Source organism: Chlamydotis macqueenii, chromosome 14 (genome assembly GCF_036417535.1).
Source record: "Chlamydotis macqueenii isolate bChlMac1 chromosome 14, bChlMac1.mat, whole genome shotgun sequence".
Lineage (NCBI taxonomy): Eukaryota > Metazoa > Chordata > Aves > Otidiformes > Otididae > Chlamydotis > Chlamydotis macqueenii.
Genome location: NC_141569.1, coordinates 5,638,590 through 5,657,522, shown reverse-complemented (window position 1 = coordinate 5,657,522; position 18,933 = coordinate 5,638,590). Strand labels below are relative to the sequence as shown.

The following is an 18,933-nucleotide window of genomic DNA, read 5'->3' as shown; positions in this document are numbered from 1 at the left end:
GAGTTTGATATCTGTGTGTATGTATCAAAAGAAACAGAAAAATGTCCTGGTTTCAGCTGGGATAGAGTTAATTTTTCTTCCAGATAGCTGGTATACTGCTGTAGTTTGGATTTAGTGTGAGAATAACGTTGACAACACATTGATGGTTTAGTTGTTGCTAAGCAGTGCTTACAGTAAGGCCAGGCCCTTTCAGCTTCTCTTGCCCCACCAGCGAGTGGGCTGGGCGTGCACAAGAAGCTGAGAAGGTGCACGGCCAGGAAAGCTGATCGCAACTGACCAAAGAGGATATTCCGTACCATATGGCATCATGCTCAGCATATAAACTGGGGAGAGTTGGCCCCGGGGCAGCAGCTGCTGGTCGGGGAATGGTTGCGCATCAGTCAGTAGATGGTGAGCAATTGTTTTTAGTTTTCATCAGTCTTTCTTAGGTTTTACTTCTCTCTCATTTTGTTACTTTCCTTTTCATTGCAGTTTGTTGTTAGTTTAGTTTAGTTTTGTTCAATTGTTAAACTGTTCTTATCTCAACCCATGAGTTGTCTCACTTCTGCTGTCCCAATTCTCTCCCTCACACTGCTGGTGGGGAGTGAGCAAGCGGCTGTGTGGTGCATGGTTGCCAGCTGGGGTCAAACCATGACAGCTGCAGAAGGGACCAAGGCTTGCCAGAGTTTCACTTTTAAGAAAACAGTTGTGTTTCTGTTGAAATTTAAAAAACATTGTCGGCATACTACTGCGTTAGTATTTGTAACAGTATTTCCTGATGTACATGTACATTCTGAATTGTAAGAAGTATTACCAGAGTGGGGGTGTGTATGTACGTACATGTGTGCGGGCTGGGTGACAGCATGTCGGAGATGAGCCTCAAGACCTCTGTGGTATTCTCATACTTCTCAGTAACATCTATAAAGCATTTCCCGGTGCCTTTGTCATAAATGTGCTCTATGAAAGCAAGATTTATCATCGTTAAGTGGTTAAAGTTCACATTCACTTAGCTATAAAATGTTTACCTTTCCTGATAGCAATACCTTGAATGTAATAATCTTAAATGAAAATATGTCATCCATGAATCTTCTTAGTAGGCAGTCACAGGAACGTGTAGGAGGCCCTGCTGTTGTTAACCCCCATCTGTAGATTTTAAAACCCAGAACAAGGTATAGCTTGTTACATTATTGTCATTTACTAAGGAATCCGTTCTCTGGTATTTTTACTGTTTGATCAGTGGAGAGTTTGTTCCACAGGAGCTTGCACTGCCCCTTCCCCACGCTAGCGAAGGGCTGTTATTAGGGAAAAAGGGATATGGAGTTAAGAAATAGGATCATTAGGAGAATTCAGGTAAAGACAGTTTATGTAATAATGTTTGTGAGCATTACAAAGAGGAGGAAAAGCTAGCCATAAACCTGCTGGAGGCTGATGAGCCTCATGGCTAGAGTCTCCTCGTTTTTACCTGGCCTCCCAAACCGTGGGTTATTTCCTTACTTGGAGGGCTCACAGCAAAAGAAGAGATTGTCTTCTCCTTGTGCCTTTCTTTGTGAATTTGTGCTTTCTTCAGAAATGGGATATTGCAGTCATTGTAATATCAATGATAAGCAAGAGAATTTTCCAGGCGTGTTTCATGTTAATATTAAATTTGCCACACAGGCTATTCGTTGTGATTACATGGTTAAAATTCCTCTATGTTGCAGTGAAAAGATACTTCTGATTTAAGTACATTTAAACTACTAGAAAGATGCAGCGTAGGGGGACATTTATAAAAGAAAGGACTTACATTAATATATTTTTTTTCCAGAAATCATATGTACAGTGGTATATATGTGTATAGTGGTACAAAAGCTTCAGAAATGCAGGATGACAATAGTGTATCCCTCAGCTTAGGTTTGGAGTCTCAATTAGGAGTATCTGGTAGTGTAGAATTAGAAATGAATTTAAGTTAAACATTTTGCAGAATGGGATCTTTAACCACAGTAGTACTGAAAAAGGTGAAATAAAAAGAAGGATTAAAAATATGGCAGTTGTTTGTCGGATAAGGAAGACAAGTAAAAAGTGTAAATGTTAAAAATGTGTATGGTAAGTGGATAAAAAAAATGACATTGTAATAATCTATTCTCCCTGTCATTATAAAAAATGAATGCATAAAGAATTGAGAAAAATTAAATGTGAAGCAGAGTTTGTTAAAAAGAACGACCTCTTCATATACCACAGATTAGAGCAAAATTGTGGTGCTTGTGCCAGCAAAAATCATTGTGACTATGAACATGACAAAAATTTGAGAAAGGCTGTAATGTCTTAAATGTATTCTTGTTATTCTTACTACTTATAATTGATTATAGTGGCAGGGAACGTAAGTGATTTTTATCCTTTTGATTGTAGGCTTAGCCCAGTTTTGAACTGCTGATTTAGTGTTGAAGGCAGATTTATCATATCTGTGCATTACTGGTTTCAGATATCTTCCTCTGAGGCATCTTCTAGCGATCACAGCTGGATTAGATTTATCTTCAGAGGGCAACTGGTGCAATTGGTAATTACCCAAATGAGACCTCTGCCTAGAGGTGATGTGAAAATAACCTTTGCTTATATGGTAATGCTTTCTAGTCCTAGGTGAGATAACGAGGAGGATTGTACTTTGCTGGATTAAAGACACTTTCAGTAAGTGTTTATATACTAAAGAACTTAACTAAAAGGAAATGTGCTCAAAAGATAATGGAAGTAATGTACTAATTAAAAGGAAAACATTTTTTCTACCCTATTGAGACAGTATTCACAACGTACAGAATTATGGGCAATGATGATCAAGTATGTAACATCATATTACACTTCTGAACTGGTATACTACTGGTCTATTTTTGTATGAGAGATTACATGCACCTTAAGGGAGCAGCTGGTATTAACTGCTTTTCTTTAATTAAAATGGTCTAGTGATTTCTGCAGGTGGGGATGGAAGCTAGTAAGCTGTGTTGCATATGAAAAAGCAAAAAACCTTGTGACTTCTTTTTTTTTTTTTTTTTTTTTTGTGGTGTGTTCTCTGAGAGAAAGAAGTTTATTTCTTTCCCACCAATAAGGATCTGATGTTATTTATGTCTTTTCACTTAGTGCTACCAGCAATGCAGTAGATGCTACAAGAATCTGAAAGAAAAACCCTTTAGTTTTGAATGTACAAGAATGGGTTCTGCCTGCACATTTCGGTCCTCCTTTGCAAGTGAAGTTTCAGTAAAATGCAGTTACTCTCAAACTTCCTGCAAGCCCTGGAGATAGAGTATGCTGTGTAACACTGTGAAAAGCCATCCGTCTGCCTTTACTACTAGTGGTAGTAGTGCATTTTAGCTCATGGACTGGATTTCTCTGTGGATAACAGCAGTGCAATTTGAGTTCCCAGGGTATGGTAAGCAGCAGACACCACTACTCTCCTTCCTTCACTTTTCTTCTAGGAGGTCTTGATTTGCTTGGTCTCCTAATCACCTCAAGAGCTAAGGAAGGTACTTCTGGAAGGAGACATCAAATCTTAACCCCTGGCCAGGCTGTGTCTATGTTTCCCTGCTCCAGCTCATAGGTGCTGTAGTTTCTGCTGGCTATGGGGGTGAGGAAGGCTGTGTCATCCTCGGTGACCTTTCTGTTGTTGGAATCCCATATGGAGTCTTCTGCCAGTATGGGTGGATATGAAGTGAGTTAGATATTTTCTCATTGTTTGTGAGACCATACTTTATTTGCAAAGTAATAGTAGGATTCTTTCTGCAGTGAATTACTGGATAAATTATTTCTATGCATCCAGAACTGTATTTATCATCAATCTGCATTTACAAGGTGGTCTAGTAATGCCATTAACACCTTAATGCACAATAATGGCTGAGCAAATAAGAGAATATTATATTAGTAAAAGCAGTTCATATGTTATTCAAGATATGTGGACAGTTTCATTTTAGGGAAACAAGGCATGTAGGAGAATATGATTCAGATCAAGAAAAAAAATTCTGGAGAACATAACTATAGTGTTTCTATCTCCTTTTCCTCAGGTTTTACAGTAAATTGAGGGATATGAAGATATCAGGAAGTATATAATATATAGGATGAGTTATTCTACCATTATATGCAATCTTACAGAACACTGTCAAATACTATTTTGTGTAAGCAAACACAAAACCAAAAATTAAATAAAAACAATTCACAGTCTACCGTGCTTTTACTAGAGAGGGAAATCTCTAGAATATTTTGTGTTGATCATCAGGGTGCTTGAGATTTTCTGTTGTAAGACTGTAAGGAAATTTCTGAGAAGGAGCATAGAAAACCCTTTCCCAGAGGCTGATTCTGGTTCATGTTCTTGAGTTGATCTGATCCACTTCTCAAATTTTTTACATTTGGTCAGTTTTTTAATATTTTTCTCCACATTTCTGGAAGATGCCATGTTCCCAGATAGTAAAACTGAAATGGATGCATGATTTCTGTAAAGACTATATTTTCCTTGCATTTTCAGTGCCTTTACCGTTTTCCTCAGACAAGTAAAGTAAGAATTTTCTGAAGGCTGCTTTTTGCATCAGATGTTATAGTCAGATTCTGACGTCAATACAGGATGCTAATCAGAGTGAAATCATCTGGGCTTGTAATGGCTGTTAAAATCCACAGAATATCATTAAAATGTTTTACCGTGTATCCAAAACAGCTTAATTAAGCTAATATATCCGTAATTGGTGTGTATATTATGCCACCAGCAAACAAGAAAACTTGAAAAACTTCACTTTTATGATGAGTTTGGTAATTTTAATCTGTATCTAATGTCAACATGCACTTTACCTGTGTAGGTCAGAAAGTGTGGGGCTAGTAGGCTTCAGTTCACTCCATTTTTAATATCTGTTTTATATTTTTGGTTTATTTTGACCTTTTTTTAATGAGTCTAAGGTTAATTTGCTGATACGGCTAAATGCAAACCCTAATCAATCCATCTGTTTTTGTTAAATGTCTTGTACTGAAATTGCACGATTAAAATTTACATTTTCTTTAACAGTAACTTTGTTTCATCTAACTGTCGTGCTAGAGCTCTTTACTTGCTAAAAAAAGGCAAAAAATCTCTAGGCTGAAGAGCACTTGAAAAGCTCGTTTTTTATGACTGTTCAGTTCATTGCTTTTGACCAAATCACGAAATTTCTGATTACTAGAATAAATATTAGAAGGCAGGTTAAAATATACTCCTAATGAGGAGGGTTTGAGTTAATTTGGTGTTGATGAAAGAGACCTGGCTTTTTTATATTCTTTTTAAACTTTGCCACTAAATGTTTCATTTATTTAGAATTATCTAGTTGGTGATAGTTCTTTACCTGATGATGTTGGCCACTCTCTTGCTGCTGGCCTGTTTGGTTCACCTAGGGCTGAAAAAGAGCATGTCTCCTCCCTCTTGTCCCACTCAGTGTTGGACAAAGTCATAGCTCAGTCTTCTGGAAGAAACCCATTGCCCTCTTTTAACTGATGAGCCCTAGGAATAAGTGTTAAGTAGGGCGTAGTTTTATTTTCTGTAGATGCATGCATGCATTCCATAGCTAAAAAATCCTTTAACAGGTAGTTAAACACCTCCAATAACAGGTGATATTGGAGAAGGTTGGTACAGATAGATGGACCACATACATTTCATACTGTATCATCTTTCCTGGCTAATCTATGAAAGAAGTTTTAATACTTTATATATATATATATATATCTATATATATCTTCAGTTAACATCTTCATTAATGGAAAACACTTAAGTATGATTTTTATTTAGTGTATGAACTTCCACATACAGCATCATTCTGATAAATGTGTAGAGGATGAGGAGAAAATATAAACTGTTTTGGACATAATAAAACTAACATTTTAGAAACACAGACCACAGATCTAGTTTGCCTGTGAAATAATTAATTGATTAAGAAATTAATTAAACAATTGTCAGTTATACTGCCAGCGACTTCAGTGTCTCTTTGTTCTTAATTTGTAGCCCAGTGTAACAAAGCTAAAATCACTCTGCTTTTCCAAACCTTTGAAAGCCTTAGCGACTCGTGACTATTTCTCTACATTTTTTTTACCATCCTGTTCATTACTATCAGAAACAAATACATAAGGAGATATCAGCCAGCAAGTCTATACTTTCTGACAATCCCGAGGGACTCCATGTGTTTTTAAAAATGTATGAGACTTTGTCCACTGAGCCGTTATTGACTGCTAAAGGTCACGTGTTTTGACATTGTTCCTGAAAGTTTTGCCTTTAAAAGCAATGACCTCCTGATTTTGGTGCTGATGCACACTTTCTTCTTGAATATGGTGAAAAAAAAGACAGAAAACAATTACAATTATTATGAGATCTATCTTGATTTCTATAGTAGGTATTAACCTACCGATCTCACCAAGTGTAGAAGTGTAAATCTGGCTACAAGGTTTCATGTTACATCGCTGGTAGATCTGCAGTCCTTCAAGTTATCTGTAAACTCAGTTTTCCCAAATAACTGTTTATTTTCTATGAAATAGGAAACTATATGAAAATTAGAATTAAAATCCTATCTGTATGGAACACTCATGTATAAGAAAATTAGCTTCACAAAAAAAAATTTCCTCTTTTCAAGTAATTAAATGCTCAACTTCAAAGCTCATGCTGTGGTCCTACAAGTATAAAGTTAGACACATAATAAAGCATATCATATCATTAGCACTTCTCATGAATTTTACATTAATCACATGCCTAAGTGATTAATTATTTGGGGCCAAAGTAGTAACCTAAAATTTAGAGACCTTTCCTACCTTTGTTTTGTGTGTTTCATCCACTTTAACTGTATGCAGTACGGTTTAGCTAGGCCTTGTAGATCTCTGTGCGCCAGAGATCACTGCGTGTAATTCATGACAAAGGCTTGGTATAGAGCATAGTTAAGAAAAATTTAAAAGGTCTGTTATTGTCAAACTTCAGGTAAATCCCCTAGCTTTTATATTATTGATTTTTTTTTTTTTTAATTGCCTTTCTAGGAACAAACTTCACCCTTGCAGAACTAGGAATCTGTGAGCCCTCTCCCCATCGAAGTGGCTACTGCTCAGACATAGGAATCCTCCACCAAGGCTATTCCTTGAGCACTGGCTCCGATGCCGACTCGGACACGGAGGGAGGAATGTCTCCGGAGCATGCCATCAGGCTGTGGGGAAGAGGTATCAAATCCAGGCGAAGTTCTGGCCTGTCAAGTCGTGAAAACTCAGCGCTCACGCTTACCGACTCCGACAATGACAATAAGTCAGACGAGGAAAACGGTAGGCCTTTTCTTCTATATATTCTTAATGCACATATATGAGAAAGTGATCATGCTTAAAAATACTTGAGTATGCTTTTAAAGGTGAATTTTTCACTTTTTTTTTTTCTCAGTTTGACTAAAGCTGCTTTTTAATGTTGGAGGGTTTTTTTTAGTATTAATCTCAAGGAACTCTATTATATGTGTGTAATATAATATGATATGTATTGTGTTTTATCTTACAATTTACTTTCCACGCAGTAATCTTTTACAGAAGTTTGTGCTCAGAGTACATTAAATTAAACTTAATGGTGAGAAGCAGAAAGAAATTTCTTAAAAGAAACAATTTCTCATGTGTGATTTTATACACAGCTGGAAGTAATACTAATAATCTACAAAATGCTTGTAGCTGTAACAATGGTGCTAATTTGTAACTATCAGATTTAACTTTGTGTGGTTTTTTATGTTTTTGAAGTTGTAAAAGAAATTAAATTAATTTGCTGTTTGCTTACTGGTAAGTGTTGGAGGGCTTTTAGAAAGAAAACCTATGCACCAGACTGAGACAAAGCACTCCTGTTTTGTTTATTAAGTTGGTAGAAATGAGACTTTAGACAGTGCAACAATAATTTGTGACAAAATACCTAGACATTGGTTGATTCTCAAAGTAAACTGCATTAAGCCAACTGTCCTTTCACATGCATATAACCCAGATTCATGTTTTCCATATGTATCAGCTAAAAATTTGTACCTGGGGAATTTTCTGTGCCGAACATATTTTTAAATTACACTGAAGAGGAAAAGTATTAAGAATGGCTTTGCAGGAATTTGTCCTCCATCCTATAGAGTGATGAAGGTACAAACTCAGCTTAGTTAAAATAGGAAGGAAAGGTTTTGATACTTGCAGTTCTGAGCAGGTGAACAGGACTCTGCCTAATCTTATACCCTCAGAGCAGCGATTCAGGCAGCTGATACCAGCCAGTGAAACCAGCTCTCTGCTACATGCTGCCTGTAGTAAAATTGAATTTGTTACGTGATGTGTGCCTCTCAGAAGAGGGGTTTTGGTAGCTGTTTGCTTCAGGCCCCTCCCCACACTTGCTGTTGTCTATTCCAACAGAGCCAGCATGCCAAGCACTAGAAATACAAGCAACTGTGTGTCAAAGCAAACAAGGCAAATCTGAATGGAAGTTTTTGTATTCATAGGAAAAAGTTTAGAAAAGTGCAATTGATTTTGTTTGTAGCAGCAGTCTTTTTTGTTGATTTAAATTGACTCTTCAAATAATATCTCCTCTCTGTAGGCGTAACAGGATACATTTCTTCATCAAACCCAAGGAAATGTGTAGTTACTAATGATGGTGCGTACAAGGCAGCCAGTATTTTAAAAAGAATCAGTGACTGATTAATTGATTTTCCCTTTTCTTTTTTTTTTTTTTGACAATATTGTTGACAGAAAATATGACATCTTCCATTGACTTCAGTATAGTTTTGGTGAGGCTACTGTGCATAATGTCAAATAATAAACCTGACTACTGAAATTCTGGCATTACGGGGCGGCTGGGATTCATTTCTGTAGCATGAATTCACTTCCCTGAAGGTGATTGTTTGCATTTCAGTGGAGTCACTGTGCCACACCTTTTGTCTGAGGAAATTTAATCTCAGGACCTACTTTAATACATATTGTCACAGACATGGATAAAAAATGAGTCTGTTTCCTTGCATTTCATTTTCCTCCTTATAATAAGTGAATTATTAAGTAATTGGGAACACAGTGCAGGGAATCCATTTTGAATAGATGGTTTTTCTAACAGTGATGTTAATAAGAGAGAGAAGGACATAATCAAACAGCACACAAGAAACAAACCAGTATGCGGAATTTATTTTCACTTAGGTTTTTGTGATAAGGGTTTCTGTATGTTTGGTTGTTTAAAAAAAAAATCACGCAATATGAAGCAACGATTAAATACACAGAGGTGTTAACTTCAGTAAACTTTTTAGTCTTACTCACTCACAAAGCCTGGTTAGCTCAAAAATCAATACTTCTTCACATCACTGATTTTATGAAGTTTTGGGATGCATTATCATATAGATTGACAGTTGCCCCACTGGCTCAGCACCACAGTATGGACACTTACCAAACCATCATTAATTTCTCACGCTTGTGCCCAGCAGTGGTTTCCTACATAATAAACACTGTGTCCTTCAGAAGCAGATCAATAACCTGCTAGGTATTCGTCTTGAAGAGCAAGTAACAAGAATCTATACTTCAAGAGAAATTTGCTCTCTGGTATGGTTTCAGATTTGCAGGATACTAGCATAAAGCAAGACATTTCTTGGTATCAGATTTGATCCATTTATGCCTGGCAGTATCAGAGGGAACTCATGATGCATAGACCACTGAATTTCTTTAAAGTACCCTTGAAACTTTTTCCCCTGATACAGTTCAACTCTTGTGTTATAAAGCAGTTGTTCAACTCCAAAAGGTGATTATTTTTTGTTAATATTGAGATGCTATCACAATTTATATCATTGTACTTCAAAAAACCAACCAAACAACAAACCATACCTCTCACTTTTCCTGTAATAATAAATCTATTTTGTCACTTTTAGTACATCTCTAGGAAGCACAGAGGAGGCTTAATTTCTAAAAATTGCTGTAACAATATGATTTTGTTCCCATTGAAATCCACTCACAAAACTTAGTACCATTTTCTGCACTTCCAGATTTAGTATGATTTAGTTTTATCATAAATTGAAGTTATGTGAACTGTGAAATATTAGCAGATTTGAAATGCTTTTAGATAAATTGAAATAATGGAAACTCATTTGAATTAAATGTTTTACTTGGTATACTAAATTTCTTCCTAACAAAAGATCTTGGTGATGATTCAGTTTGAAAAGCAACACCTTTCACAAGTCTGATTAGACTGTAAATTCTTATCTTATGCCACAGGTTTTACTACTGTCTTGGTCTGACCATCTCTTCTTTAGACATGGCAATGTGAATACATAACAGCAAATCTGTCATCAAACTGTTATTCAACATGATGTATTGAGTTGTGAGATTTCAGTAAATTAATCTTTTTGTGATCCATACAAACGTAAAAAGTCAATTAGAAATACAGCTTACCTCTGATGCCCTGTGCCAGCTTTGTAGAGAGAATTATTTGCGGGGACCGGCAGGTATAGAGTGTAGGGAATATACCAGAGGCTTCCTGAACACTTATTTTCTCTTTCTTTTTATTAAATCCTGTAACTGTTTATTTCAAAACATCACTAAAAACTTTTCAAAAGTAGCTTTTATTATCAGTTGTCAGATGTTCTTCCTAAGCCTCTACAGTATTCCTGTTTCCAGAGTGAAGCTTAGGTGCTGAATATGTTTAGGTAGTGACCTTGAGGCAAGTACTATTTTTTTTTTTTTTTTTTTTTTTTTTTTTTTTACGTTGAGCAGTTCTCTCTTTTTGAAGTTGAGTTGAAATTGCATTTGTCTCGAAAAATGAAACATGTTGTGAAATAAAGTAACTTTCATTTGAAACAGAATGGTCATAATTAAGGAGGATTGATGTACAGGATGCTTTTGCTACAGATCTGCAGTCTTCTCTTTTCCTGGCTTCACTGCTAGAGTGACCGGTTACAGGCTGTTAGGGAGGTGATTAAACTCAACCGCCATCAGACAGGTGAGAGTGAAAAGCTGAACGAACCAGCAATACAGAAGAAAAACCATAATCCTAGCTAGAAGAAAGGAGAAGGGAAAAGCAGCATGTAAACTCAGAGCAGATCTTGGTGAGATTCCGTAGTGCTGATACGAACTAATAGACCCAAAGAGAATCCACAAGCAGGGCTTTCAGTTTGATATGAATTTAGATCTTGTTAATTCTCCTGTTGGAAGAGAGGAAACATCTGGAATTACGTGAGTGACTTTTTTTTTTTTTTTTTTTTTTTTTGGTAGAAGGTTGTTACCTTGAGACTTTTTTGTATTAGTACCGTTATTGTATGTACCAGATAGTATCGCTGGTAGAATGGGATGTACCAAAATGTTTATCATGCGATTTCTGCTGTGATATTATATCATCAAACACTTAAGATGTTTCTGGTTTACATTTGTGTGTTAGAAGAGGAAAAAAAAGCATGTCTTGGGGGAGGAGATAATTTCAGCACTGAAACTATGTTATTAAAATAATGTCAGACCAAGAAAGATTATCAAGGAATGCTTTTATATTGCTAGTAGTGATTCTGCATTGAGCAACAAGACAGGAATGAATGGGAAGAAATAAAGCGATCTCAGACTTCAGCAAAACAAGAGAAATAGTTCAAGGTCATACTGTGGCAATCTCTGTGTGTGTTTTAAAGGAATCCACAATAAGACACTGTGATTTTGGTAGCTGTTTGTAGATAATGCCCATGAAAAGCAAATAATTTTGAATGTAGGGAGCCATTTCTGTGTTGGTAGCCCAGCTGTACCTGGTGAGGTGTGGAAAAGGGGTGCATTATTGGAATGAATCTGGAGAAACTTCATGGCATTGAATCAGGTAGTGCCATGCAACTTCCCTTTCCTGACTTCATCTCCCTTTCTTCTGGAGATCATCTTCCCCGCTCCACTGCAGCCAGCCTGTCTCCAGCATCAGGGGTGGGGATTCAAGTCACGTGGAAAGGTGCTGTAGGATGCTTCACAGGTATTTTCAAGTTCAATATCCATCAATATTTGCTACGCTAGACATATTGGTGAGAATGAATTCTGTTATTTTTTTCCACATTACTTAGGTGGTGTTTCTAATTGTACTAATTAAAAGTTTGAATACCAGACAATACAGTGTGTGCATATCAGTTATTATTAAAAAATAGAGTACCATAAATCAAGTGAGGTGAAGTTGGGAAAATTGTAAGATAAAATATGAGAAACTGTATTTGTGTTGTACTTTTGATTGAATCTTATGAAAATATAGGGAAATGATGTTTTCCTTTCTTTTTTTTCCCCTACTATGAAGTTTTCAGTGGTGATTTCGTATAGTAATTTCTCAAATGTGTGTGTAAAGTAGATCTTAAAAAAAAATACCCCATAATTCAAACATATCTCATATTTTATTATTGCATTGATTTTATGAGCAGTAAAATCCTGGGCTTTTCCTGGGCTGTTGTTGAATAACAGGTTTAGGCTTAAAATGGAAAAGGAAAGATACTGCTGCATCAGAGCAGCATGCAAAGAGGCACCAGGCCATCAGATGACAGCTGAGTAGTTTCTTTCCTTATTTTAACATGTTGTTCTCAGTATTTTATTACTTCAGCTTTTATTCAGCTTTCTATTTCACACTTCATAATTTGCAGAGACGGTTATGGTGAAACCGTGATTCCACTCTTGCAAGTTTTGTTGTATGCATGCTAATGTCTCTGGGTGGTAAGACCAGTTTGAAAGTAGAAGGTTTTAACCTTCCTGGTGACAGAATTCTGTTTGGGTTTAAAAAGTGGGAGATTAAGCTTAGTTCCCACTAAGAAACACTCACTTTCACCTATGGGAAATACTTTCCTTTTTAGAATGGGATGTTTTAACAGTGGCAATACACTTGGAGCAGATCTGTCTAGTCTTTAATTGGGAGAAGAAAGATAATATGCCCTTATCATTTTGAGGTAGTATATCTATGTTTTGTGTACAAGAAGTAGCAAGGAAGCTATAGACTTACTGTGTATTGCATAGTAGAGTGCTAATTTCAGCTGTTAGCACTGTTTGGGAACGTTGTGCCCGTTTCTCTCCCAGATCAATGCAGGTAACTTGGAAACAGCAAGAGAGACAGCTATGACAGAGAAGAGAGGAAGAGCTGCCACAGTTGTACAATCTGTTCATAACTGAGAAAGTGGCCAGATGGTCCTGAGGAAATGGTGGGATTTAAATGAAATGTCATATGCTCAGAAAATGTAATTGCATACGTCATACATGAACTAGACTTCTTATGAAGGAGTTTTAGGGCGGTTAGCTCATGTATAGGCACACTTCATCTCTTCTTTAGGAAGGCTTGTAAAGTACTTTGTAAATGACAAATTTAGAAAGTCATTAAGCACAGTATCAAAGCTTGGTTGCTTGCATAGATCCAATTTTGATGCGCTCTCAAAACCTGAGGGCACTTCTGATAGGAAGTGATTTCCTAATGAGCGAATTGACTAGCAGGAGCAACTTTTAAAGGCTTAACTACACATCAGCTACAGTTTTGTCCAGGTAAATGGCTTATGCATCCAGTGCAGGGGGAGACTAGGTGATGGGGTTAAGGACCAGAAGTGGATATGTAGGACTGGTAAACTTTAAAGCCTTGTGGAAGAGAAGAATATGAAATGACAGTATATAAAATCTTAAACATTTTTTACAATTTCAATGTAACCTAATAAAACTGCAGTGTAGATCAGCAGGATGATGCAGTGAAAGTAGGGCTGCACATACAGGTATGCTGAAAGAGCTAAATAAATACTATCTGGAACGTGGTGTTTGGTGATATTCTGGAGACTAATGATGTAAATGTGGCAATAGTGACAGCTCTGCTTAGATGGCCTAAAAGGGTAAAAAAAAAAAAAAAGCTTTTATGTTCAGTTGCTTGTAGATTGCATTCAGCAATTTGACAGCCGTTAGGTTTTCCATTCAGTTCGGCGTTGACCAGAGAGATGTATGCCAGGATCTCTGTTTTTCTTCTCCCGGAGATATATGTATTTCTAGCCCTGAATGTAGAATAAATGGATGGGAGGTAATCTTCCTTTTTCCTGAATTCATAAGAAAAGAGCTTTTGCATGCAGCTGTATCTACATCATTGTGTGAAGGTCACAAGATGGTGAGCTTTTTAAAAAAAAACTCTTAAAATAACTATGAGTTTTTTCAATTAATATTTTAATTATAAGCTTTTCCATCTGCCTGAGAGAAATGATGAAACTATGTTTAACAAGAACTCCATTACAGCACATCATTCAATTTGTCAATTATTAGTTTTAGTAAAGCAAACTTAGATGATATAGGTCACCTAGCTAAGCAAGCAGCAGCGCCTTTGAACAAAGTATAACAGAGGTAGAATAATGCCCTTTTATAGTTTTCCCTAACAGAGATGTGTATCTGATAAAATTAATCCACCTTGGTAATAAATGCATTGTGAGTGGCTGATGAGCGATAAAACGTTTACAGGAAGGTTTGCCTGTATGTGGTGTTTAACAAAATTTACCATGGTGAAACAAAAAAAAATTATTTATTTCCCATTTCCTTTGTTAACCGGAGCACAGATCACAGAAAACCATACACTGAACTTATTTTCCGTCTTCTCTTTCAAAAGAAATTTAACCAAAAGTCTCCTCTCAGTTTGTGATGCCAGATACTGGCACCTTTGCTCACGCAGCATGTCCCACTAGTAGTAATCTTCCTAATTACCAAGACTTGTGTATTTCACTGATTAGTGCATAATTAAGGTCAGGCTATGTACTGTTCTTTTTACTCAACCCTTTGTTTATGAAGCTTGGCCTGAGTCTGACCAATGGACTCTGTTTCCCATACGTGTAAAGCCGCACACGTGTGTGGCTGTGTAAGTGTTATTGCCCTTTCTAAGTATTTCATTTGATTTGCTTTGTGTTTACACTCCGCACGTTGTTCTTTTCAGGTAGTCTGGCAGCTTGTCAGAGACAATGTATTTGAATTGATTGTTAACATGATGTCAAAATGTATCATTTTGTTCAGGTAGAATGTAATTCATCTTGAATTAGAAAATGGATAGGAAACTGTACCTTAGCTCTTCTAGTGCCAGAGGTTTAATATGTGTATATTAAAATAAACAGAACTTGTTGAAAACTAAATAATCCCATCATTAATGAGTTTCAAGAGAGATTATTATTACTTTACTCTTTTATTAAAAAACTTTTTTTTTTTACTTAGTTCTTAAATAGAAAATTATAAAGATGTGCCATAAGTCCTGTTCCTTAGATCAGAGGAGAGGGAATCCAATTCGTGAGCCTGAGTTTTATATTTTTACCTACAAAGGTTTTTTTTGCAGATGCTCCTGGCAGAGTGGGACGACTTCTGTCAGATACCATAGGAGCAATCTGGAAATCAACTGTTTCTTTACTTTTAATTTCACTATATTTCACATGGATTCAAGATGACTTTCTGCTTAATTTAAGCTTTTACACATTCTGTGACAGTCTCCTTCCTTGACATTGATAAGGGAAATATATATATTCATTTAGTCTTTCTGTAGCACTTGAAATTGCTGACTCTGTGACATACTTGCTTTAAGAAGCTGTGGAGATGATTGGCAGTACTTCAGAAAGACTGAAATTCTGCCTCTCAAATCAAGTGAAAGATTTCTTGTGAGCAGCTGTTTGTCCACTTAGAAAACACTCGCCTGTTAAGTCTTTGGCTCACAAACCTTTTACCAGTGTTCTCCAACATCTCAAAAGGTGTTGGAAGCACTACAGAGACCATGCTGAAATCTTAACCATATGTGAATACGAAGTATTATCTATGATAAAAGTAAAGGACCATTTTTTCAATGTATAATTTATTTATCTGATGATTAAATATCATCAGATTAGACTAGAACCCATGAAAGGAAGATGACACTGAAGAGATGGAAGTATTTTGAAGAAGTTGCCTTTTCAGTAAAGTTGCTACTGTTGAAGACTAGTTATCATTGTTCTTAAAAATACTCACCTGCATTTTGCAACTTGCTGTAGGAATGCTTTGCATGTTACAGGCTTACACGAAGCAGTAGCTTTAAATGTTTTTCTAGGCTGAATAATTTTTCTTATAATGTGTGAGTGTTTGTCACCAGAGGGTGCCATTGCTGTGATCTTGCACTAAAACCCACTGAATTCTGGAAGAGGTACTGCTTCTAAATGGGACCTCTTTCTTTAGTTGTGTAAAGCAATGGCAAGGAAAAGTGGCCTTATGAAGAATAATTTGCACAACTGGCAGCAGAGCTATGTGTGGATTCAGTTCTTCGGGTGCTGTTGCTTTCACAAAATCAGCCAGCAGTTGGAACAACCAAGGTCTTCAAAAGGAGCTGTTTCCTGGTTACCCGCTTGGGTTTGTTAGGTAAGTGCCTTTAACTACTGCCACTTACACTGCAGTTGCATACAAACTCTACATCACCCATTTCTCACCAAGAAAATTACCGCATATATCTGGATATGTAGCGCTGTGCAGCAGGGTGTCAAAAGAAGAGGCAGTTGTATTTGTGAATGAGGTTGCAGGAAGAGGTATAGTTACTGCAAAGGAAGTTGCTGATATGCATCCAGTTCAAGGTCCCTTTCCTAATATTCAAATGTGTAAGAGCCTTAGGCTTGTGTGTGCTATCTGTGCTCTGTCCACCGAAGTCTGTGGCTGCACAGTGATCATCTGTGGTCAGGTGGTGGGGTCCAAGAGAGAGATTTCCATAAGCTGTATTCTAACAAACGTCATTGACTGATGCATTATGTCACAGGTGCAGTTCACTCACAGAGTGTATCAGGCTGTGTTAAGCTGCGGTATGAACTCCTATTTCTACCTTCTGTCCTTTGGTATTTTCTCTGTGCTCCCAAATACACAATGCAGCTATCCACGTAAACGAAATAAAAATATGAACTTATCAAGCTTTTTTTCCTGTAGGCTAAGATGTTAGGGTTTTTTTAATTTTTTTTTTTATTATTAAGAACCATGCTGGTATTATTGAGGGCCCTCAGATAACCTCTCTCTGGGACAGATACTAGATCTGAGCAACAATTCAGTGGAAAGGATGGCTTCTGTGATTTTTGAAGTTGTTAATAAATATCTCAGAAGTTACCGACTGTTCAAGTCATTCTAAGGCTTTCCAGTAGTGCGTTGCTAATACGGAGGGGAAGACCATTCGGTTGATTAAGTTGTATTTGCCAGGAAGTTCAAGATGCCTATGGAGACTGATACTTCCTTGCCATGTTTGCCCTATTGAAACGGAGATAACATCTTGTAAGGCGGCATAATATCATTCAATTATAACAACATGCCTGTAGGCAAGGCACAATATGTGAGCATCATTTGTTTGCTTAGAGCCATGACTGTCATTCAGAAATATTGAAAGGTAGCAGTTGGATTTTTTCACACAAATGGTTAAGGGACTTTTCTCAACATCAAATTAGCGTTCAAGAGTGAAAATATAGCTTCTGTTTCCTCAGATGCTGAGCTGTAAGAATGAGTAATCATGATTCCTGGGGGGAAAAGATGGTTTTTTGAAAGGAAAAAAAAAAAAAAGTTTGAATGGTACTAGATAAGAAATGGTTTTATCAGTTTCCCATAGAACATTTTTATTTAGTAAACTTGAAATAAGATGAATTACAATGAAGTTACTCCTCTTTTCAGTTCTCTTTCAAAAGAGGGGAACTATTTTTAGGGAGTCACGCTATTTTTGTGTCTCCCACACAATGCTGTAGCTTTAAGCTATATGAAACAGTGGGAATGAGGACAAAACAAGAGAGTGGATGTAATTGCTTAACAGAGCGGAGTTTGTCTTTTGAAGCTCTGTTGTTTGGTTTTTTTTTCTTTTTAAACTATTTTTTGCTAAGTAAAGCACAACATCACTAATACTTGTGCTGAAAAGTTGTTTCAGAGCAGTTTTGTACAGTGAACAGAAAGAAAGTGTCAGGTAGGAAGGATTAGGTCAAGGCTGAGACTGTGAGCTCCTGCAGTGTGGAAAGACGAGTGGGTGAGAAAGAATCGTGGGACATGTGGTGCGAAGGAAAGAGGAGTCAAAGGAGGCTGCAGAGAACTCCTCGAATGCTTGGGTTTAGGACAGCCAACGAAACATCACACCTGGGCAAGGGAGTGGTAACCTGCCATCAGAAATGTTTTGGCTAATGATGTGTGTATGCTGTTTTTCAAAAGTGTGCTGTAGCGATACAGAGGATACAGAGTTTTGATGGTTTACATCAGAATATGAGTTCTGAAGTTCACTTCAATAACCGCTTTTGCTGTAGCTAACCTTCTCCGCTGTTGGCCTGGAAAGGGTTAATGTGTCAGTGAACGCCAAAAGACTGCTAGGAATGGGATACTTGTGTTTGTGTTTTATGTTTGTGAATGAGATACAAATATATGGAGTTTTATTTTCTTTCTTATTTTTATGCATTTCATGGTTATTTCTAAAGCTATCAGTATATGGAAATAATTCAGTTTGTTTCCTTGCTCTGCGGAGTTGTCTATGTTTTCAGTGTTCCGTAGTGAAATAAGAAAGGTTACTGCCCAGTCCTGTCAGATATATCCCTGGGCAGCTGCTCAAAGACTCCTTGAGTCTTGATCATCTAGATTAATTTGCCAGTTCTAATTTTCTAGCTAATTACTGCATACTTCAAGACTAGTTCTATTATGACACATAGCCAGGTTTTATTCTTTAAGATACTTTATTTCTTGACCTGTAATTTAACTTCACCAAGAGTATCTGAAGGTAGGTAACCGTATTCAGTTTAATCCTGAGTTCTGGGGTTGGATCATGCTCCAAGCCTGTCCTCTGTCTATCTGAATCAGGAGTCATTGTCCGCTCCCTGTGGACTCTTTATTTGTGGATTTAATGTTCTTACCCAGAAGTAAGGATGTTCTGTACATAGTGGAGCACGGTATTGGCTGCCTTAGGTGACAGAATCCAGTCTCATCTTTTCAGATGAATATTTCTATTCATTTAAAAGCAGGATTTCTCCTGTGTTTTCAGATTTTGGGGTGGTTTGAATTAATGTATTACATTTTACTTCCATAGATAATGTG

At 36.9% G+C, this 18,933-nt stretch overlaps 1 protein-coding gene across 2 annotated transcripts in view; it reads left to right on the top strand.

Moving 5' to 3' along the window:
- The window catches only part of TENM2 (teneurin transmembrane protein 2), a 514,050-nt gene that overhangs the window by 37,509 nt on the left and 457,608 nt on the right, over positions 1-18,933 (top strand). For both annotated transcript variants that reach the window (XM_086758660.1, XM_086758659.1), the window contains exon 2: positions 6,967-7,242. In XM_086758660.1, the coding sequence (XP_086614786.1) occupies positions 6,967-7,242 (276 nt within the window). The remainder of the gene's footprint in view (positions 1-6,966; positions 7,243-18,933) is intronic.